The 24,875-nt window shown below is 38.1% G+C and overlaps 1 protein-coding gene across 7 annotated transcripts in view; it reads right to left on the bottom strand.

The window, feature by feature from the left end:
• Positions 1-24,875, bottom strand: part of marchf8 (membrane-associated ring finger (C3HC4) 8) — a 190,543-nt gene that overhangs the window by 139,641 nt on the left and 26,027 nt on the right. For 6 of the 7 annotated variants that reach the window (XR_003937455.1, XM_030155625.1, XM_030155629.1 and 3 more), the window contains one exon: positions 2,158-2,354. Coding sequence is in view for 6 of the 7 variants with exons in the window: in XM_030155625.1 (XP_030011485.1) it covers positions 2,158-2,253 (96 nt within the window). In the remaining variant the exon portion in view is untranslated. Of the gene's footprint in view, positions 1-2,157; positions 2,355-3,953; positions 4,250-24,875 lie in introns of those variants that run through there. The other variant, XM_030155628.1, reaches the window with a different exon arrangement.

The raw sequence follows: 24,875 nt of genomic DNA, 5'->3' as shown, positions 1-24,875 counted from the left end.
TTTGTAGTGGTTAAATGTGTATTTGTGAATGTTCCTCCACTGCAATTTGGCATCAATATCAACTGAATTGATCTGAGATTCACAAACTCATGATATCAACAAATAAGCGTCTGAATATTTTCTGCAGAAAAAAGTAATGTATGTTCTGTTAACTGTATTATTGTACTTCAACAGTCTCCAGATTGCAAATTTGAAGCAGCATTGACACTGACTGCTGCTGTGAACGTGACTTTACAAAAGCTGCTGATTAGGTTTGTAAATTTGAAACAGGAAAGTTAGAATCGACAGGTGCATGACAAAACCCAGATGGTTTTGAGGCGGTTTCAAGCACAATAGAAAAGCAGTCCAAACTTCACCCAGTCCCATTAGATGCAAAAACTCTGTTTTAAGCCACAGGCACAGCAGAAATAATTTGTTTGTGCAAGAAAGGCTGCTGCATTTTACATTTTTGTGTCGAGATTGATACCTCTGGCTTTAAAAGAAAAAAAAGGACTTTGCGACTTTTTCTGATGAGTGACTGCAGGACACAGAAAGAGTAATGGATAATTTTCCTCAGTCTCCACTCTGTTGTCATTATCATAGACGTTTGTTATTCAGCATTAAATCCATGTTGCTTTGTCTGGTTGACATTTCTGCCAACCATTTTACAATGCATTCAGTATGTGCCGCCCGTTCATGGTTGTCAAACAAAACCACATCTAAATACAAAGGGGGGCGACGTTACAATAAATAATATTTTTCTAGAGTTTTTTTCTTCTCTTTCTCTTCATGGGTGTGTGAGTGGCAGCAAGAAGGCCATAACATAATGAGCCACTGTGAAAACACTCACACGGGAACTCCAAATGAAACAATAAGAGACTAGAACTATGGATTCACATATCCACCATTGGGATGAGAGGATCCTGCAAGTGAATATAATCCCTACCTTCCACAAAATAATGACTTCTAATCTGAAAACAACACATTAAGATGGCAAAATAATGCATTAAGATCTCAAACTTACGACTTCATATCTCCATATAATTCATTGTCTCAGAATAATGACATAGCGTCTCAAAATAAAATGTTATCTCAAACATAACCACTTAGCATCTCAAAAATGATCACATTACACCTCAAATGATTTAGCATGTCTGAATACTGACACAGCATCTCATAATACTCAATTGCTATCTCAAAATAATTATTCAGCATCTCAAAATAATGCATTATCGCAAAAATAACACATTAGCATCTTCAAAATTATGACCAAGCATCTCAAAATATATTATTTAAAAGATAATGCATCTAGAAAATAATGCCTCAGCATTATTATTCCTAAAATGATATTTTATTTCCAACAATGACTTTGCATCTCAAAATGATGATACAGCATCTCAGAATAACAATATCTCAAAATTACTTTGCATTTTAAAATTATGATATCTTCTTGAGACCCAGCAATGCACTTTTGTCCTCGGTAGGGGACAAGAAAAAACAAAACAAAACAAAATGCTGTCAACTGAATCTGAAAAACTGTTGCATTATGCTGTTAACAATAAAGACAATTATTTGCACAAAAAATACAAAAAACCAAGATCTTTATTAATTATGGTATGTCTCAATGGACTTCACTGAGCCCCAATGCGTTTCAGCCTGCTGGCCTTCATCAGGGGGGATGTCCATTGAGATATGCCATAATAAAAGCATTTCAAAATTATAAGAGAGTGCCCTGTGTTTTGTATTTTCTGTGCATTAACAGTCTTTTCCCCAAAGAGCACCTCTTTTACCATTTGTCAGTGCTATTTTTCATTACTGCCTGGAGGTCCATGAAGCGTTCTTTACTGTTTGTTAAAGAGATTTATTTAATGTAAAAAAGACAAAAGTTTTACTTTACTGGGTCTCAGGAGGATATAGCATCTCAAAATAATACAAAATATTATTAAAAAAATAAATTAATTACCAAGGCATGTTTTGATTGTTTAAAAGCTGCAGCTCTATAGGTATAAGATATTATTTTTTCTTACATATATACAGTACATGTTCCTAATTTTGGAGAACTGGGATCAAAACCCAAAAAATACATGCTGCACCGTACTGATTCGGATAAACCCGCTCCAGTGAGTGCTCGATCTGAAAGCGTGGAGTCTTGTGTGGATAATGTAACTGGGGACATACCTGCTTGTCCTTGTCCTTGACTTTTCCACTTCCTGACACCCGTGATGAGGTGACATCACGGGGGATGACAGAGATTTGGTGCAGTGGCATGTTCATCCCAGCAGAGCCAACCAGGGACGCTCACACATACACTTCCTGTCCCGCTGGCAGAGCAACGGGCATGATGGTCCAAACTGCGATACCTTGTCCACACCGCCCTGAAGAAGGACACATAGAGGACAGATGGATGTCAACACAAAACCAAAACTTACTAACCGGTTAATACACAAGCACATATTTAAAGCTACTTATACATGCATCCATTCCTTCTGTTTGAGCTCCACTTTTCACTGCTGAGGGGCATATGCTGCTGCTACCTGCTCCGCTACGTTCACAAGATGGTTGCCTCCTTGTGCACCTGCTGTTTTGTGCTGAACAGATACTGCAGCTAAATGCAGATTCTCCTCTGAAAACTGAAGCCGAAAATGACACTTTGAGAGATGACAAGTTGAAACTCATCAAGGATAAAGACCTGTACGGTAGCGGGAGCAGGTTCAGCTCATAATTTGGTTCTCATTTGTTTATTTTCTTTTTATATTCTATTTTTTTCTTTTTTTATTATATGATTGTTCGGATCATTTATTTACCAAGTCACATAAAACTGAAAATATATCAAGACACTAACTTAAGATAACAAAATGATCAATGAAAAAGTAATTAAATGCAAGTCAGTTATATTGATTAAATGTCAAAAGAAGTAAAAATGTTTTCCAAGAACTAAACCTGAGATCTGTAGATCAGATGGCTCTATAGGACAGTTGGACAGATTAATTATACACATGGAGGCTAATTGTACTTTGTCTTCTAACCATAGATTATACAGGTCAGAGACATGGTACAACTGAGAACATTTCATTTTTTCTCTGGAAGTTCTCACTATATTTATGCATGATTTGTTAGAAACATGTCTGCATTTACAGACTGTTTTTACACAGGAGAGTGGCGTTAAATACAGAGTTTTTGCAGATGATCATGATGTTACAGGATAGTCGAATTCTGACTAATTGGATGTAAAATGCCATTTTAACTTATGATACACATGCACCAAATTTAAAGAAAAAGTTTACTACAGTTTGGCCTGGTGTTCACTTAAAGGTACGGTGTTTATGACAGATTTAACAAACTTTCATCCACTTGTTCAAACATCTGTTGAATAAATGAGAAAGAAAGAATGGTGCAAGTGAGCAACAGACTGAATAGAGAGACTGAGCAATAGCGGCAAGAAAAAAATCATGAAATAAAAAAAATAAATTGTTTTCCGTTTTGTCTCTGATAGAATTGCAACACGTGGAGAGCCATGAAACCAGAGTCACTTCTTTCTCATATTGTTCTGCTAGTACACTTGGCTGGAGGTACAAATTCAGTGCCTGAAGTCAACAGAAATCCTGAACATGGCAAAATAAGGAGAAAATAGAAAAGATAGGGTCTCTGCACGCAAATAGAATTTTGTAAAAAAAAAAAAAAAAAAAATCTGAATAATTTTCCTCGCAATTCATGCATAAAAGTGTTACTGCAAAATGCAAACAACACTTCTTAAGAATTGCATTTCTTAAAATAATACAACCCAGATGTCACCGCACCAGAAAGGGCTGAAATGAAAGTCTATGAGAAGAAACAGGAAGTGAAAGTTACATCTGTAATTTGACCACCGACTGTGCAGACAGCTGACTGACTTTTGCTGATTTGTTTTTCTAGCTAAGCTTCTTTTTCTGATCGGAAAACTAAATTCTTAAAGCTGGGTTTAACACAGAACCAACCTCTAAAAATAGTATTTCCATCATGCTGGCGTTCCACAAAAAAGCAGCACATGAATGACTCTACATGTTGAGCCACTGCGGCAGAAAGCGATTTGTTCTCAAACGACCAGAAGCAAAGTCATCTCCTGTGAATATCCACCAAAGAGCTGGAGCCAGTCTCAGAATAGAAGTAGCGTAGGGTGTAGTAAATTATCACAGAGGTGTTCCCCAATGTGTGTAATAAATCACAGCACATGCAATCCCACATGAATGGCACCAGGAAAACTTGGGAGCATGAGATCCGTAAAGAAAGAGCAGTACTTCTGTGTCATTGTTTGATGGATTCTGACAGTGTTAAAAGCAGCAGCCGTACGGGGGCAGTCCTGAGGAGTTACACAAGAGGGTTTACAAATGGGTCGCTTTAACTTCATTTAATGCAGCCATCTGCACAGCCACTGACTGAAATTAAGTCTCAGCCCCTTCTCGCCACCAAGCCGAGCGTATTGTGCACGTCTGCACGCATGCTCGCCTGCCAAGCAAACCCCTCAAGCCGACAGAATGAATGAAAATGACAGGATTAAGAAACCCAAAATCAAGCAGACAGATGGGAGGTCAGTGAAATGGCAGTAATCAGAAAGAAGCATTGATGAAGAGGGGAGGGGGTGGAGGGTGAAGGCTGAGGACGGACAATATCAAATCTTCCCATGTTTCATCTCAGCTTTGATCTCATTAGGATTTATTAAGAAGGAAATGTGAGCACTGACAAACTCACTCGTGGCAGCTTCACACAAATGCACACCGTCAGCACTCCTGCAGCTATAGTCCCAGAGCAGAGAAGATGTATTGTGTGTTAATAAAAACTGAGCAGAACACATTTCAACGCACTAAACCCAGCCCTAAGCAAAGTGGAAAGATCGACAATGCAGATGGCAGTGAACAAAAATCCACTCCAATCCAGGAGAAAAACAAATTTAAGACAAATGTTGCTAATTTAATACATTAAACAGTAAGATCAGAGAATGACATCTTTTCTCTTTTCACTCCCACTGTTTGCCCATTTTTTCCTGGCACGGCAAAAACTCAGAAAGTGACTTCACATGGTGTGTCTGTACAAGTCGGAGCGATATTCTGACATTTGCTTCTTATTTAATGAATTTTTAAAAAATTGCCCTGAGGAGTTTTACTCAAGTACTGTAATTTCTGGATAAATTTAAGGTACTTGAATTTAATACTTCTATTCCACTATATCTCAGAGGAAAATATTACACTTTTTACTCCACTACATTTCTTTTTAGGCTTCTCGTCCTTTTAGTTTTTCATTCCAGTGAAAAAGTGTTTTTGGCTGTTTGTGATAAGCTAAAGGATAAAGTGTTCCTTTCTAGGCTGAGAAAGTTCTCCGAGTTCTTAAGCAAAATAAACTCTTCTTAAAACCCCTTGGATTCAGTAAAAATGCTTTGTCACAAAGCTGAAAACTGGTCTGTTTGTCTGAGGTTGTGAAATGTGAGGGATGTACTGATCTGACTTTTCATACCAACACCGATTCCAAAGCTTTAGTCATCAGCTGATGCCAAGTGTCTATCTGACGCTGCTTAATTAATAAGTAAAATGTCTCTGTATGGAAGACAGCGGCTGTTTTATACATAAAAAAACCATCAGGCAAATTAACACGGCTTTTTAACTAAAAAGACAAAGTAACTAATAGGCTACATGTAAATACAGAAATTTATTGCACTATTTATTAAGACAAATAATCATGCACAGGCACCAGGATCAGACTGGTGCATCCCTCTTGAAAAGACTTTAGAGACAGAACAGGACAAGAGAGGACAGCAACACTACAAATGTACACGATCAGCCAAAACATAATGACCACTGACAGGAGAAGCATTAATAGTATTGATTAATTCATTACAAAGGGACCTTTTAGGCAGCAAGTGAACATTTAGTCCTTCAAGCCGATGTGTTGGAAGCAGCAAAATGACCAACATAAGGATCTGAGTGACTTTGACCAGGTCCATATTGTAACGATGATGACTGGGTCAGAGCATCTCCACAACTGCCGGACTTGTTGGGTGTTCCTGGTCTGTAGTGGTTAGTACCGACCATAAATGGACTAAGGAAGGACATCCTAATCACAGGACAATGGAGCATCTGTGGGAGGTGTTGGACACATAAATGTGATCCATGGAGGTCCAGCTCTCTACTTCCAGGACCTCAGGGATCTGCTGCTAACATCTTGGTCCAGATTAGAGCTGCACAATATATCATTTGAGAATCGTCATCGCAATGTACGTGTGCGCAATAGTCACATCGCAGGTCCTGCAATGTAGGAAGCAAATGAACTCAACATGTTCTCATCTAATTTCAACCTGGGTACCTGACACACTGTACACAGTGATCCACCAATCACAATCGCTCATAATCAGTTTGCCGAAGCAGACTACGCCCCTGCACATGGAGTGAGTTGCTGGTAACAACATTGAAAAATGAGCAACAAACAAGAGAAAATTACTGAAAACAAAGGCTTAGTGCCAAGAAGAAAAGCAACGTCAGTTATCTGGAATTATTTCAGCTAAAAGAAGGATGATATTGAAACATGTGTTCTGCGTCAACAGTGTCTTGCACCTGTTGCCACAACAAGAGGTAACACAACTAATTTGTTTGACCATTTACGCCGGCATCACACAGCTATTATATCCTCCTGAGTATTTTTTCATATCACATTATATATTGTAGGGTTAAAAAAAAAAAAAAAAAAAAAAAAAATCGCAATGGTTGCGTTTTCCAAGATGGTGCAGCCCTAGTCCAGATCCCACAACACACCTTCAGAGGTCTGGTGGAGTCTAGGCCTTGGGTCTGAGCTGTTTTTGTGGAACAAGGGGAACCTTCCCATAAATGCTCGATAAATGCTTGAGATCTGGTGTTTCTTCAGATACTTTTGGTAGCTTCTAACCAGTTTACACTTGGAATGAACGAGATCTGGATATGCTCTGACCCAGTGGTTTAGACATCATAGTTCTCCTTTGTCAAAGTTGCTCAGATCCCTGCTGCAGATTTTACTGTTGCTAATTCACCAACGTTGAAGGCTACACAGTAAAAAGCAGAGTGTCAATTCAACTCTTAGAGAGTTTCAGATAACATTTGTTTCCACTCAAAATTAGAGTAAAATTTACTCTATGGCCAGTATTAAATTTCTAGAGTTAATTCTACTCAATTCAGTGTGTCAAAATTAACGAAGAAATGGGTAAAAATATTTAACACTATGGTGTTTTCACACTGTTAGAGTAATATGATTACACTGTATAAAGCTATTTTACTCTAAATGTAGTTTAAAAATGACTCTATAATGTGTTAGTATGTATTCCTGTGTAGGTGGGGTTGTGAGATGATTTTCAGTAATTTCTCGAAGTAGCTCTTCGGTTTGTAGTGATATATTAAGTGTATTATTGTTACACTTACAATTTGAAGGGAGAAACATTGCTCCATTGCTTTCAGTCACTCTAGGGAATGCTTTTATTTTGAAAGAACCAAGTCCTTCTGTCAGTAGTACAAATTTAGTTTCAGTGACAGTCAGGTGTAAGGCATTGTTCTGCCTACAGGTTGGACGAATGGTGTCACATTAATAAAAAATAAACATAAGAAGACCAATAGACATAGTAAAACAGACACATTAACCTAAATAAACATTAACACAATACCCCACTTGAACCTTTGCACATAAAATAGAACACAATAGGCCCTTTCCCACCGCAGGAACTTTTGCAGGAACTTTCTGTATTACCCTGAACTGTCAAAGTTCCTGGTGCGTTTCCACCGAAAATTACCCTGGTAACTGACCCTCCCCCGGCCCCAAATTTACCCCGAAGAAGTTCCTGGTACAGAGGTAGTACTTTACACATTACCAGGAACTTTAAGGGGCAGAGCTATGTGCTGCAGAAGGCTGAGTGGAGGACTAGAATGGCAGCATTTCTGCATTCTGTTCACCGCCAATATTTAACTCATTTAATTTCCACAAGCTTTGTATTTTGATCATTCGGAAAATGGACCAAAAGAGAAGCTACAACAAGTGGACGGATGACAAGGAAATTCAGACGGACTTTGAATCACCGACATGAAACGAGCGAGTAAAAGCTGTCGGAGCCAAATATAAGACACAGGCCTAAAGAAATACGAGAAAGGAAGAAGAAACTTACGCGGGATTAAAAGAAACTAAAGGACCACAACGGTCACAGTGGAGCCGACTGTCCAACAAACCAATGGTATGTCTATGACAGAAATATTCACTGTTTAGTTGGTTCACTGTTGTAACAGAAGTCAGCGGCATCAGCTGTTTAGTCCAAAGTGAAGTCCGGTTAACCCAATACTAACTGGTCAACAGTCTGACACTAAACCTAAATCACAGAACTGGATGTATTCGTGTTGTCACCGTGAGCAGAACACTGATTTATTCTGTATGTTTGTGATTTCCACCTGAAATGGACCGGATGGACTAGCCTCTTTCTGAACCTGTGGCTCGTTTGTGTCTTGGTCCATCATCCACTGCTGTTTACAACAGCCCAGGTAAGAGATTGGACATGTCACATCACACTGGTAGGAATCTGTCATCATGTGTTCTGTGATTCATTTTAACATGTTTATTACTTTTCCTGTAGGAAAGCGAAAAAGGGACCAGGACCATGGAGTTCCAGGCTGGCTGTCCTGGACCAGCTGGACCAGACCCTGGTCCAAAAGCCTGAACCTTTCACACGTGTTTATTTCCCTTTTAATCTCAAGGCACCTTTATTTTGTTTTAATTTTTAATAAAAAAAAAATCTAACCTAATACTGTCTGTTTATTTACAAGGCATCAAAATATGAGTATAAGTACTTTTATCAGTAATATGCAGTTGAATTAAATGCAGGCATTTGAGTAAATCTGTCTGACTTTAGGGTTGAACCTGGACTATATCTATAAAACAATAGAAATGAAACAGAACCATCCATCACACTGAAAGTTAGATGTGATTTAGTTTAAGGAATGAGAAGTTGAAAATACATGTTCTACCATTTTTAAATACAAATTAAGGATATGTAATGATGGTTAACTTCATTTAAAATGTATTCCACATGGATTAAGTGATTCAACAACCAGTAAAATGTTAAACCCAACCCGTCCACTTAAAGTAGTGTGTCATTTTATTGAACTAGAGGTTAGTTTGTGAATCTACATGAACTGGACTACAGGTTCTTTTACTGCTCCCTCATACATCATCAACCTGATTTGAATAAATTACCCTGAACTTTCGGGTGCGGTGGAAACGCAGTTACCAGGAACTTTTTTACCCCACAAAGTTCCTGGTAAATAAGTTCCTGGTAATAAAGTTCCTGGGCCTTTTGGTAGGAAAGGGCCTAATGAGTAAAATGTCCAGTACCCACAATGCAACGTGGCAGACTGGCACTAATCATCACTCTGTAGAGTTCAATTTTACACTGTATCTGTGTAGAACTTTACACTGACTTTTAACTCTACTGTTAGAGCTGGTTTACTCTCCATAGAGCTAAAAATACTCTATCTAGGTTAAAACAGCTTGACTCTGAAATATTGACACCGCATTTTTTACTGTGTAAATCTTCACTTGCTGCCTCATATCCCGCCCACTGACAGGTCCCATCGTAATGAGATCAATCAAATTTACTACCTTTTTAAGTTTTACTCTCATGTCTTCAATGAATAACCTGAACTTGGTGTGGATGATTTCCAAGGATCCTAATACCTCCTCCATCACTGCAACTATCAGGTAAAAAAAAACCAAATATATTCAGTTTACAGTCAGATCCAATGTTCACATTAATAGCCTCCATGTTGAAAAGTGTTAAAAAGTAATGATCGTTTTCCACTGAACCAACAGATTACTTGAACGATAGTTGCAGCTAAAAACCTCATCAGTCATTACACAAATTAAGCGAGCTTGGATGGATCCAGTCAGTCTGAAAGACAGAGAGCACCGGGGTCATGATGTGTGGGTGTTCGTCTAATGAGTAACAGTAAATTATCATGGGTCAAAAACTTACTCCCGGAGGCCATCACCACACAGTGTCATCATTAAACACACTCCTGCTGCATTTCAGTCACAAAGATATGCATTAATTACAAACCTGGAACTCCTCTGTCATTTTCCTGTTCGCATAAAGATAAAAGATGAACTAAATAAATCAAGGCTGGTCGTATTATGCATTTGCGCCCTACATTTGCAGAGTTGTGGTTCACAAGAATGTTTTTGCGGCTGTCTAAAGAAGCAAACAACAGCATCCATCACTGTAGCCACAACACATACTACTGCTGCTGCTGCTGCTGCACTCTAAGCTTGTTACTATACTTTCAAAGAAAAACAACGGCGGTAAAATCTCCTCTCTACTTTTAATTGGCCTAGTGTTTGAAGCCTGGGGTCTTTGTTGGATTGATGGGTTGCACTAATGGGGTAAAGGATGCACTGGATGGACAGCATTTCTCCTTCCATATACTGTAGAAAAACATCCAGCTCATCCAAACTGAGAATATCTTTAGGATTAATAAAGCTAAACTCAATCTGTCAATCAAGCCAAAGGAGGGGAGGGGGAGGCACGTGGCATGTGAACATCTCCAGTGTGTGTGTGGGTGTGTGTGTGTGTTTTATGTCCTCAGGGCCGGTTGCCAGTCACAGGGTTCACTGCAACAATATTAAAAGCTACAAATCCAGCAGCCCTTCGGCCAATCACAGGCCTCCCGTGCCGCAAATTTGACAGTGGCTTGTTGCCATGGCAGCAGCTCCAGGGGGGCAGTTACAGTTCCTAATGCAATGATGGCCTTCATTAAACAGGAGAGAACTGACCCAAAAGCAACAGATAAGTTTTCATACAAATGAGTGATAATTAGAATCAATAATTAGCTTGAACTAAATATTTTCAGGTTGTGAAACAAACAAGACATTTGAGGAACGTCATGTTGAGCTTTTAAAAGACTTTCACAGCTTTTTGACACTTTATTAACCAAACAATTATGAGGCCAACTCAGAAAATAATCAGGTTAACACACAAAACACATTCAGCGAAACATCCTTTTGATTTTTACGTCTAGCAAACATGTCAAGTGCAATTTTCCTCATAAAACATTTACAAAGCCAATTTTCAGTCATTACATCTACGTTTACCAGCTTTCAGCCTCTTTCTTCTTATCTCTGTTGAATCAAAGCTGCAAATTTTGGTGCATTTCTGCCACCTGTATAGCAGTGGAATAGTGTGTCACGGTTACAGAACTGTGCATTGTAATGGGTGTGCATGACGTAAACAAACAAAACCTGCATAAACTGCATAATGCCACAGGAGCACTGTATCACATCAAAAACCAGTGTGACTAAGTACAAAGATTTTCAGGCATTTAATTTTAAATGGTAAAAGCTGATATTTTACCCCTCTATGACAGGTTAATCTGAATAACTAAGTCAGGGAATTGTTTTTAGTGTTTTCTCAATCAAGTTTATTTTTGTTGTGATTGTCTTTTGTTTTCTTTCATATAGGTATTATTGGTATGAAATGGACAGTTTATTTGTGTTTTTCATATGGGTATTATTGTTATGCAATGGATAGAGTTTATTTTTCATATGGATATTTGCATTATGAAATGGACAGAGTTTATTTTGGTTTTTTATATGAATATTACTGACATGAAATATAGTATAGTTTTTTGTTTTTTATATGGGTTTGGTTAGGAATTGGACATAGTTTATTTTGATAAGTATATTACTGCTAAGAAATGATAGTTTATTTTTGTGCATTACCGTTATGAAACGGCTAGTGTACTTTTGTTTCTGATATGTGTATTATTGTCATGAAAAGGACAGAATTTATTTTTCTTTTTAATATGTGTATTTTTGTTATGAAATGGACTGAGTTTATTTTTGTTTTGATATATGCACCATTACTATTATGGAATGGACAGAGTTTATTTTAATGTGAAACGCTGCTGCAAAATGGACAGTCTATCCTTGATATGTACAGCAGTTTTGTGTTTTATGCATAGTCAGAATTTAGTCTGATATGTGAGGATTTTTGAGTTACTTATGGAATCTGACATAGGAATTTAGGGTAGGTGAAGAATGGAGTAAGGGGGCAGGAGATTATAAATTAAACTTCATCCCGCTCCTTTTCGAATGGTTTACTTTCTTTTTTTATATAATTCTTTTGCTGTGTGATTTTATTGCAAATATCTGAAATAAATAAATACACAAACAAACAAGTGACAGGATGGTGCTGTGGTTTACATTGTCAGCTCACAGTAAGAAGGTCCTGGGTTCCATCCTAGTGCCTTTTTGTGTAGATTTTTTTTTATATTCTTCCATCTCTGAGTGGGTTCTTTGCAGGTACTTCCCACCATCCAAACACATGCACCATAACAGATTAATTGTTCTATATAAATCACCACATTCACACCTAAATCGTAGGTGTGAAAGTGAATGGTTGTTCATCTGTATACGTAAGGCCTGCGATGGTGACATGTCCAGGGTGTATCCTACCTTTGCCAGTTGGTGCCTATCCAAGCTAACAATGCCTCCAGGCTCCAGCACTCCCACAACCCTCCCCAGTTCAGAAAACGGATGAATTAATGTTCCCTCAGGTTTAGTACTTCCAGTTGAGAAGTTTGATATGAGCCATTGGTCACTGTTGGAGCCAACTTGTGCCGACACAGCGTTTGTAGAACATCCCATCAGTGCGGACCTAACATCTATCCCTCTCCTACTCGAGTGACAAAACACAGCGACTTGGACCATACAGGCATTAAGCATGACTGCATGTTCACTGCATCTGTCCTGACCGAGGGGAAGTCCACACAAAGACGCAGCCATCAAAATATTAACTGTAGCTCCTATTATTTCACTCGAAGCATTTACTTTAAAGAAAGACAATTTGGCCCAATCCCCCCCCCCCCCCCCAGGTAAATCACAGCGCTGTCTTTTCTCCGTTCTGCTCAGCTGAGCTCTGCTGTTATTCACTTTGCCAAGAGGCCCCCTTCTGTCCCTGCTGTCAGATCAGACCTGAGATATGGCCGTGAGCCCGCTCTGATGCTCAACCAGGCAGAAAAACTTGGTCGTGTATCAATCAGTCCCAACATTATTGTACTCTACCTATAGTCTATATTTAAAGAGAAGTCTTATCACAGGATTGGCAGCTTACAAGAGATACTTACTGCACAAGACAGGCTGATAACGGCTGTTAAATACATATTAAAAAGCCATTACCTTTGCATTCATTGCAGTGTAGCCGAAGCCAAGAGAGGTACGCATCACTCCACTACACATCCTAGATGGTGTAGTCCTTAAAAAATTACTACACACTGGGAAACACCTTTACAAGGTCAAATTTGCTGGTTCCCCCACCAGGACAAAAATGTAAAATACTGAAAAATTAATTTCAGTTTTCTGTACAGGGTGGGGAAGCAAAATTTACAATGAACATTTAGTTATTTTTTCTCAGCAGGCACTACGTCAATTGTTTTGAAACCAAACATATATTGATGTCATAATCATACCTAACACTATTATCCATACCTTTTCAGAAACTTTTGCCCATATGAGTAATCAGGAAAGCAAACGTCAAAGAGTGTGTGATTTGCTGAATGCACTCGTCACACCAAAGGACATTTCAAAAATAGTTGGAGTGTCCATAAAGACTGTTTATAATGTAAAGAAGAGAATGACTATGAGCAAAACTATTACGAGAAAGTCTGGAAGATACTATTAAAGAAGAATGGGAGAAGTTGTCACCCGAATATTTGAGGAACACTTGCACAAGTTTCAGGAAGCGTGTGAAGGCAGTTATTGAGAAAGGAGGACACATAGAATAAAAATATTTTCTATTATGTAAATTTTCTTGTGGCAAATAAATTGTCATGACTTTCAATAAACAAATTGGTCATACACTGTCTTTCAATCCCTGCCTCAAAATATTGTAAATTTTGCTTCCCCACCCTGTAAAGTATAGACTATAGCCTGTTATCACAAGCCAGAGATTTGCCACAGAACTTAACTCGAGTGTGTAAAAACTGTCTCCCAAAAACCCTTTAACAGGGGAGAAAAAGGGGATAATAATTAGTCCCCAATCCTACTATATAATGCACGTTCTGTGTCCGAGGGTGTTTGTACGGATTTTCCACAGCCTTCACAGGCCCGATCGCTGCCAAACTCGCCAAATGAATAGAAACATTACCTGACTATCCACTAGGCACAATTTTATGTTCGTATTCAAATGTTGTGAGGTATGCTGGCCAATTTTAGCCTCTCATGCATATCGTACAATGGCACCACAGGTACAATGCTGCTAGTATGTTAAATACATATCTCAGGTGCAAAGATTTTTTAACAAAAGCAGCAGAAAAAACAGGAAAAAGCAAATTGCATTTACAGATTACGATGCAAGAATAGTGGGCAGATCTTATTGAATTTTGAGCTTATGTGAATATTGGTGGAGATGCTTCCCTTCCAATATATATTATAATTACAGCCTTGAGCTTTAGTATGACATTCTGTATTTTTCCAATTCCACAGCATGTAAATATGCAATCCAATTCATATATCCTATACAATGAACCTATAATGTATACAGAATATTTATATAGCACACACTAACTGTAGCTGCAAAATAAATTATTTCAACATCAGCATGACAGTCACATTGCAGGACACGGCCGATTAAATTGAACACATCATGCTGCAGTGTCTTTGCCGTTCGATACAAAAGTTAAACCAGCACAGTTTCTCATTTTCTAACTAATCTACAAGACAAGAACCTAATCTACTCTGGACTCTTGGGTAAACAGCAAGTGAATGAATGTTCATGATCAGATCTTGATTGTTTAATCCAACAACTAAAGCGGGCCACATGCTATTTGTTGTTGTCATCCATAACCCGATGCAAGAAAATGGGACGAAAAACACAGAAAACTAAGCAGTGTTTGGTCAGTGTGCAATGATTCTTTCTAATTGGAGCTACTGAAGTCACCTGCTTAAAAATTTTGTTATTTATTACATCACAATAAAAAAAGGAAATTTTTCCAGTATTGTGCACCACTTGTAACAAATATTATTGACTGCCCTTTCTGTAGCATTTTTCACTTGTGGATTTTCAAGGATATCTCCCACAAATACATAAAAAAGAAAGCTCTTGGCTCTGCTTCTCAATCTGTGATTTTTACCCTGAGAGCAGAGCTTCACAGAGAATTATTTAAAATGGTGGAAAAGATAAAATTACTGATTGGCCTGTCATAGCTGCTGCAGCAACATAACTGACTGTGGTGTTCCTCATTATGACAGTTTCTAACAGTTTTACATCCACAAAAATGTTTTCAAGGTTCATTTGGCAGGTGGAGTATTGCACTTGTGACTGTAATTGAAAAACCCTATGAGGCTGTCATTTCATTAAGGAATGTATAATAAGAGGGAAGTGCATCTAGTGTGCCTGTACTCTTACAAGATAAGTGTGACTAGAGAAGGACATTCATTTTGATCGTGGCGAAGATGTATAGTTGTGTTGGCAGTAATGACTGGATAGAACGCCCTGCCAAACACCGCACTTCTCTCAGCATGAACACAGATTATCAGAGTATCAGTGAAACCTGATGGGACTCAGATAAAGCAATGTGCAGCAGTGGAAGAACTCCTAATGTGGGTGGGCTCGGAGAAAGTCAGATGGATCCAACTACTGAGGCCATATACTGTAGGCACCATTATCACTGCCTGTGCCAAAATGCAACACAGTTTATTAATATTAATCCAGATAACACTATAGGTGAAATACACAGAAAACCCTTCCCTACAGGAAAAAGTACACACTCATGACCTTTGATGCAGATATATAACAAAGAGATTAGTCTGCAGACAGTATGCACTCAGCTATAATGTAAGACCGGAATTTGTATTTACTAAAATGCTTTAATTACAATGCACTTAAATGATTTAAGTTTTATGATGTTACTATAAAATGTTAAGTATATTCTACTAATTTGTAGACAAAGTTGAAAGTACGAAAAAGTTTAAGTTGAATGGAATTAAATCCCTAAGTTTTAGTCATGACCACACCTTTTTATCTTCGCATTGCATTGTGGCTATTAGGCATGTCGTTGAAAATGTGTTATTTTTATGTGCAGGGGTTCAGCGGGGTTGTGGTGTTAGTGTTAATTTGGATTTAATGTGTGTATGGCAGTGTTTATTGGCCTTTTTGTGTTTGTTTTTGCATTTTTGTAGAGTTGCACCATGAGTCAGAGCCATAGGAAGAACAATAACTTCCTGTTCATCTAAGACTGTTATTGTACAATGGAAATCTTTATTTCTTGTCAAGTTAACAGCACTTCCTGTACTGGCAAATAATATTGAGCTAACTTCCATTCATATTACAATATATTAAGTTCAATAATTTCGTCACTATTTTGGTCAGAATAGGATTTTGAGTTTGATTATCTTAAAAAAAGTTGTTTAATCAATGATAAATTAATCTGGCTGCAATTGAGAAAATTAGTCAGTGTAACCTAAAATGCTGAGCTGAATAGTTGGACAGTGGGGTTGATTTTACAACAGATTTAAAGTACAAATAACTTGTCTTTTAGTGTTTTCTACTTAATAGTTTAAGTTCATTACTTTTAGCATTAAAGTTGAACCTACTTAAACCAACTGATTAGTCGATTATTACTCTAATCATTTAAGTGCAATCACTTGCCTCAAATTTTTTGAGTAAACTCTACTTGTCAGGGCTTACAGTGATATGCATCCAAAAGCAACCGGTAAAAATAATGACACTTCTGGTACGTACAGTAGCACACTAAAAGAAAATCTACAGCTGAAAAATGCAGATAGCTATCAGCCTAAAGTTACACCTAAACAAGAATTCTCATGGCTATAGAGCTACAACGATCAATCGATTATTCCATCAAAAAAAAAAAAAAAAAAAAACTGCTTCCATCTCTCTGCAAAGTACCTTGAATGTCTTTGTATGACACTGTACCGTGCAAAAAAATGTGTGTTTATTTTCATAACTTGCTTGCTCAATAATTTATCAAATCTTATTCTCCTTTTAACATCTCCGATATAAGATTTGCTTCTTTTCGTCTGATATCTTAGTGGTTATGTGCACAGATGGTTATAGACAAAACAAGCACCTTGAAGTAACATCAGAAGCTGAACGCATGCATTTACCTCTGATGTTGAAGGTAGGATAGAAGACGATGAGGCTTGGCGTGTAAATTATATATAATTATACATCAAGAGTGCATTATATTGGTACTGAAAACATCCCTTATTCTTCAACCCTCACAGAGTTATAACTGCCAAGTTATGTTGGGGCAAGTTAAGTGTGGAGATGTGTAGCACAAAAAAATATAATCTATACAATATATCTTCTACTGTGAATGCTGTAGGTTACATGTAGAAAAATGCACTTTGTTTTAGAGTTATAATAAACTTAAAACTTTAACTAAGACCTTTTATGACTCTGTTGTGGCCTCTGCCATGTTCTACGGTGTGGTCTGCTGGGGGAGCAGCATCACAGCAACTGACAGGAAGAGGATGGACAAACTGATTAAGAAGCCAGCTCTGTCCTGGGGTGTCCTCTGGAGCCTGTGGAGGAGGTGGGGGTGGGGGGGTGGGGGTGGTGGTGTGACAGCCAAGTGTCTTCCATGATGGTCAAAGACTCCCACCGCCTCCAACACACACTCACTGCACTAAAGGTGGCCATACACTTTGCGATTTTAGCGACGATTTCTCACTTGCGCGACTCTTTCTGGGATCGGGCCAGATGTGCCTCTAATCGTGTGTCGTGTGTCGTGCAGTGTACATGGGGTAAGGAGAAGCCATTAACACCTCATCACCACCTCATGACCAGCAATCGTGTGTTCGCAAGTAAAACGGAGCTGTCTGAAATCCTGCTCGCTCCTCGTGAGGGTATCGCACTGTCAAAGCAGTGCCACGAGCCCATGTGCCTCAAATTGTCACACTGTGCATGCGCGAACAGAGAAGCGTACAGTAGCATACAAGCTTACAGTAGCTGGCTATTGGCCTAGTGCAGTTTAGCTTTTGCAGCTTACCTCTAGTTCCGCTGTAGGATTGACAGCCCATACTGTCCATGTCTGGCCAACCAATTCCTGCACCAAATACATCGTCGTCTTTTCTTCTTTTTTGATTCCCCGCAAATAATGGCACATATTGCCAAAGCGGCTTGTTAGTTTTTGTTTAGCACTACCAATTCATGACTTACGCCAGTACACAATCGTCTATGCACTTTTACGGATTCCTTGGTATTTTCACGTTGTATTTCCGGATACAACACTCGAACGTGTCGTGCGTCCTCTGGTGTATGGTCCTACAGTGTGAGCAGTCAGGTCGCATACGAGCATCGGTCCGTACAGTGTGAGAACATGAATCGTTAGCCTGACTTTACGATTGATTCGTACAGTTTGAGATGGAGCTGCATGCAACGATCGAAATAATCGCACAGTGTATGGCCGCCTTAAGGAGCTCCATTAGTGATAGGATGATACACCCAAAGTGAGTGAAGGAGAGATATGGCAGGTCTTTCTTTCCTGCAGCTGTCAGGCTCCACAACAAAAACTGCACCAAAAATTCTGTGCAATAACCGTGTAGTAAACAGTACAGTAAACCGGTCAATGAACCTGTGGCATCATCAGCATGTGTACAGCTGTAAATAGTACATATAGCTTTCTTGATTTGTGTTTATCTTGATTCTACACTTCTTTTGCTATTGTATGCTTCTGTACTTTGCTGCTGTAAACCTGGAATTTCCCCATGTGGGACTAATAAAGACATATCTTATCTTACTTAGTTACAGAACAGTACTACAAAACATAACAGGTAATTTCTAGAAACACAACCTTGATGGGGGTTTTTGTTTCATTTTGTTTTTTTTGGTGCAAGAACTGACACTATGAACAACAGGGTGAAGCTGGAGAAGCACAGGTTATGAAAATAAGAAGCTAAAGTTACTGCTAAAGCTGATGTATTGAACACCTTGTAATTCCAGCAAGTTGCTAACTGTTAGCATATAGTTCCAATAATGCCCTTACGTACATTTTATATACAAATGCACTACATAGCATGCTAGCTTACGGAAGCTGAATCAATGCTAACATTAGCCAACAGAGTTAAGATATGCTAACAAGCCAACTTTTGTAAGTGAATAAAATGTTTGCAGGAGAAAATCTCTTGACAGTCTCATTTAACATCTTTAACCAAAACCACACTAAAGTTTAAGGCTAGAGGAGAGTTAAGAGTTTAATTAATACAAGCTTTATTCAGAGACATATGCAGATATGTCTTAAAATGTAATATCCAGAGCAATTATTTACAAAAAGGACAGCCAGAACTGTAATTAGTGAGTCCAAATAAAGCGAATGAGACCATGCTGACTTCTGGGGGAAAAGAAGGGAAAAAAAGAAAGAAATTGAAATACTTTTAGAGAAAAATTCACTGTAAGTATATGGGGCCGTACTGGAGTCAGGTGGCATTTAGAGCCCGTCGTTGGTATTACACTTCAAGATACTTCTCCATTGGCATTAGTTTCCATGTCTGAGCTGATTGAGTTCAGCTTATCATGATGTTTACATTCTTAAAAGCTGAAAACGCATCCAAATCAACACCAAAAATGGAATAAATTGCTTCACAAATGTAACTGTCAGACTGAAACTGTCACCAGAGCTGTATGATTTTAAAGGACACAAACTCATGCGTACAGGGTTGTGTTGCAGAGAGCCTGCGACTGATGATTACTTACTTTCTTTTTCATAACACTGTGGGAATAAATTATCATAATGTTTTAAAGCTCATTGTCATTTCAAATGCAGCAGCATCATTTATCCACAGCAGGGTGGTCTGAATTCCACTGCAGCTTCCTCTCTTCCTCCTAAATGTCTCGTTACAAATTTACCCTATATGCAAGATTAATCAAAAGCATCTAGAAATGGAAGTTCGTTGCATTCATAATGTCTGTGTTAGCTGTCCCATTTGATTGTATGCTAATGAGTCCCAATTTGGATTTGATTAATTGTGTGGCTGGTGAAGCAGAGTTGAACAGACATCTGGGATGAGCAGCCGTGATGAGAGGGAATATGCAAGAGCTGGTGTTTCCTACACTCAGACAGTATTCTATGGGGTTTTACCAACATTTTCCAATGACCTTCATTTTTCACACATTCTCTTTTGGCTGTTAGTCAAGTATGAAGGACAGGTCAGAGCAGAAACACAACACTGAAAAAGTCACGTGTTGTGTCAGTTGCTCTGCGGTATGTCATTGTTTTAAACAGACTGAAGAGGATCTGTTAGTTTTAACTACAATATAGAGCAGGTCTGAAGGTCAGTTTACCTCAAATCAGCAGTGAAACCTCCATTAGTCTGTCCTGCAATCTCCAGCTCACATATAGTAGTGACAGAATAAGCCTGTGGCCAATGAAGAGAGAGGCGTCGAGTCCAAACTACATATGTTGAATTCATGGACTGTATTTAGTGTGAGAACTGGATGGAGCCACTGACAGTTTAGAACAGGGGTGTCAAACTCATTTTAGTTCAGGGGCCACATTCAGCCTATCATGATCTAAAGTGGGCCAGACCAGTAAAATTCTATAAATAACAGGATAAGAACTTATAAATAATGTCAACTCCAAAGTTTTCTCTATGTTTTTGAGTGAAAAAAGCAAAATTTCATTATGAAAATGTTTACACCTTCGAACTATACTTGAACATAACACGGACAAACATGAACAACCTGAAAATTCTTAAGAAAAAAAATGCAATGTTAACAATATTACACCTAAGCTGATCATTTATATTTATATTTATTTATATTTTATATTTTTTATATTTATATTTTTGTGCATCACAACTTAAAGATTTAGATAAAGGTAGAATATTGGTAATTCCACATAGTTCTCTTAAGACATTTCAGATTGTTCATATTTGTTCAGGATATTCATACTTTTTGTAAAAGAATAGTCTGTAAATGTAACTTATTTTTTCTAATTTTACTTTTTTTTATACTAAAACAAAGATGAAAATTTGCAGTTTTCATTATTTATACGTTATTATGATAGTATTTTACTAGTCTGATCCACTTTAGATTGAATTGACCTAAAATGATTTTAACATCCTTGATTATTAATATCTTCAGTGTAATTTTTGGATTTCACAAATTCATCCTAGGGGCCACATTGGACCCTTTGGCTTTGGCCCCTGGGCCACATGTTTGACACCTGTGGTTTAGAGTCTGTGTTAGCTGACCAGCATCTGCTGACCTTGGCCTCACTTCTCAACTGTGATCTTTTAAGCTGAACTGGTTACTAAATCTCCGTCAGTGTATTGTTGCACCACAGGGGCACGAAGTTCATCTACAGGCCCATTAATGCTCAACGTTAAATACGCATACGTATAAGGATGGAGCATTTCATCTGTCCTCTGGGAGCTTAAAAAGGTGTACCTAAACGAAGAAAATGGAGTGGGCAGTGCTGAGAATTGAAAAGAATATGTCCAGAAATGGTGGAACTTTTCAAAAAGTGACTGTGCGAGTTGGTGAAAAAATACAGATATATTTACGACAACTACCCTTCTCAGTATCAACATTAGTAAAACCTCCTTTGTCATCGCCATGTTTGTAATTATTGACTTTCTTCTTCCTCTTCTCTCAAAAAACTCTACTCTTCTTTTTGGTATTTGATCAATATGTTATTTCAAAGGGACACCGTCTGGTGGATGGATCGCCAAACGCTCATTCCAACATAATTGACGCATGGAAGTAAAAAAGCAGTTACATTTACAGAGTTTGAAAAGGACGTACTTATTTACAAACAAAAAGTCAGTATGAATGGGGATTTTACTTTGTCCAAGTACAATCTAACCAAAAAGGCATAGAGTGTAACTTCCAATAGTCAGTCAGTGAAAGGTACTGGACCTTATGCAGATACAGCAGTTAAAAGGTATTCGATTTGTTTTAACCCAGCGTTATCTGCATGGTCTTCTCCATTTGCCATTTAAGTTAGAGTCCAAAGATAGGTGGGTACTACCTGAAACAGCTAATGTTTAATCACAGAACAACAACCAAAAACTGAATATAGCTATAAAAACTAGGAAAAAGCCTCTTGAGTAAGTAATAACATCTGGTTCAAAATAAAAACACTAACACTGCAAGTGAAAGTCAGGGCTCAAACACTGGGTAATATAACGGTACTGTTGCATAAACATGTAATGACAGCCTATACGAGCAAAGTTACAAATTAGAAGCTTTAAATTAGAGTCGTCTACCCCTACTAAATATATATTTGCTTCCCAAACACTATAGCATTGGCGTCTAAAGTAAAATATAGCCAACTTCCTATAGCATAATGCACTGCTGTGTTGATGTCTGATGTACAGTTCCCAGCTGTCATTGTTCCACCTTTTAAAATGTTGCTTCATATTGATCTGTATTTTACGAGGAACTTTACACCTAATAAGGGCTAAGTGTAACATTTAGGTTGTAACTTATCTTTACAAGTTCTTTCAGATGGTGCAACTTGTAAAATGTTAACAGCACATAACTGCGGTCTTAAATTAGGCGATGCTACCCACAAGTGACGAGTAAAATCCTAAACACATGAAGAAATGAGTAAACGGCTTCTGACTTTGCTCACAATATTGGCTTTCCAACAGGTTGGAGTTTTTGCTTCTTCTCTTGTTTTGTTTTTCCTGTCTTCTTCTGAAGGGGGAAGGGAGAAGTTTGTTTACCTCAAACTTTTGCTTTATGTCAAGAAGTACAAAAGAAGAAACATGTTGCCTGTGGATGAAACGTTGACTTCACTGCCCCCTAGCAATGTGTAGAAGTGCAGTGTTCAATATTTTTGCATCAACTATTGATCAAATGGGTTTATGGGTTGCTCAGTGAATTACCCTTCAAATCTACAGTTCCTTTTAAAACTCCTTTTTAATGCTCAACATTGAGGAGCAGAAAGACAAAGTCATGACACTGTGAGCTACAAAGGCATTTTTTTTTTTTTTGAAGTCTAAGAAACCAAAACATCTTTAAAAGTGAGTGAGTTTTGAGCTTACTTTTCTGTAGGCAGACATAAACATGACTCCAAATGAATACCAATGGTGCCCTATGTCTGCAACAGGAGTACATTTTTCCCAACACTTTTCCCCAGCTCTCAGCTTTTTTTTTTTTTAGGTGATATTTTGTGAATGTAGCTTGTGTGAAAGTTGCTATAATTTCTCTTAAGTATATGCATCCAATTCGGTCCTATGATTTTAGTTAACACAGTATGTGTTTACTTTCTGAAAACAGTTTTTTTCCCCCTCCCAAAACACCACAGCATCATCTTCATATTGTAATTTATTCATTTAGAGGTATTTGATGCATCTCCCCACCCATAAAGTTCAGTTTTCAAGCTCCAAATAGATTGTAATTGGATGCAAAACACCAAATTAAATACCGCTTACTTGTTTTGCAATTCTTGGGAGAGTATAGGTGCACATTACTGCGATAACGTCATTAAGGCACGGCTATGGGGAATTCTACACACTCCATTTTAGGTGATAAATACCAAGATCTGCTCAAGAGTTTTAAAGCCCTTATACAAACCTTTATCTCTTCTCTGCTCCTAACGCTGGCACAGAATATAGAAACATCAGTTGTAGACTGCAAATCATTACTTCTGAAAGTGCACAGTGCACCAAAGTCAAAATGAAGCTTGGCTATTATTGTGAAACACTGCAATTTTTCTTCCTCACCAGCTGAAATGTAACTACAGACCTCAACAGATTGACTGAAGCTTGGTTGATTGTTCCATGTTTTTTTTGTTTTTTTTTCCCAGTTAAACCTAAAAAAAAAAAAAAAAAAAAAAAAAAAAAGATTTTGAGCTAGATTCAGACCGAGTAGAAAGTCATTAAATCCCATCTCTAACCATTAACAATCAATCAACCCACAGAAATCTGGACATGCAGACTAAGAGCAAGTCAAAGATGAAAAGCTGTGTCTATATTTTTCTACATAGATTCATGCTTTCTGATTTTTCTCCTCAGTTGTGATCATCCCCTCCCAAAGCTTTCACAATGTCTCAAAACTACCAGAATAAATAAAAAGGGAAAATATTGTATGATATCAATGCATGGCTGGGTCAAAGGAAACTTGACAAGTGTTCTGACAGGATGCTGTTGGATTCTGTGTCTGTGATGAGAAGATAAAAGAGAGTAAACACAAGTAGGATGAGATTTTGCTGGAAGAGCAGAATGAAATATATCTGGAGAGCAGGAGCCGGGAGGAAAGTGCAAATGCATCAAAAAACACAAAATGTGGAGACAGGACCTGCAATTGTTAGACAGGGCAGCCACTTATATTGAAATACACCTGATGAAGTATTCAGTCTTGTTAACCTTTCTGGTGCTGCAGATAAAAGTAGTCTTAACCAGATCTCAACTTAAATTAGATTTTTCGCTGCAGCTCATCTAAAACACCAGTCCCATTTATCCTTGTTTCAAGCTGGAGCAACAGACTCAGAGTCTAGATGTTATAATTAATGCGATCATGAGACATCAGAGAGTTACTGTGAAGCTCAGGAACCTGTTTGCACAAATTAGCCCAAGCAGGTAGAGATGCAAATGTGAACACACGTGTCCTTATTCACATTTACATTTTGGGAACAAAGCCAGTGCTGATATTCAGATTGAGGTGCAGGGATGAGCAGGTGCTCCCTCACCTGTGAACACCTGGCACCTCACATTCATTCCACTGGGAAAAAGAAAAGAATCAAGTGGGATAGTTGTGACTGATGACTGCTAAGACAGAAAGCAACACAATATGATAGACTGTCACTTCTATACACACTACAAATACACACATACAAAAGACTTACTTTACTTTCACTTCTTTGTATAATACTTTCAGCTGTAGCTTTTATAATTTTGTTGTG

Source organism: Sphaeramia orbicularis, chromosome 15, assembly GCF_902148855.1.
Source record: "Sphaeramia orbicularis chromosome 15, fSphaOr1.1, whole genome shotgun sequence".
Taxonomy (NCBI): Eukaryota; Metazoa; Chordata; class Actinopteri; order Kurtiformes; family Apogonidae; genus Sphaeramia; species Sphaeramia orbicularis.
Note: the sequence above shows the minus strand (reverse complement) of the source record. Positions and strands in the feature narration are given on the sequence as shown.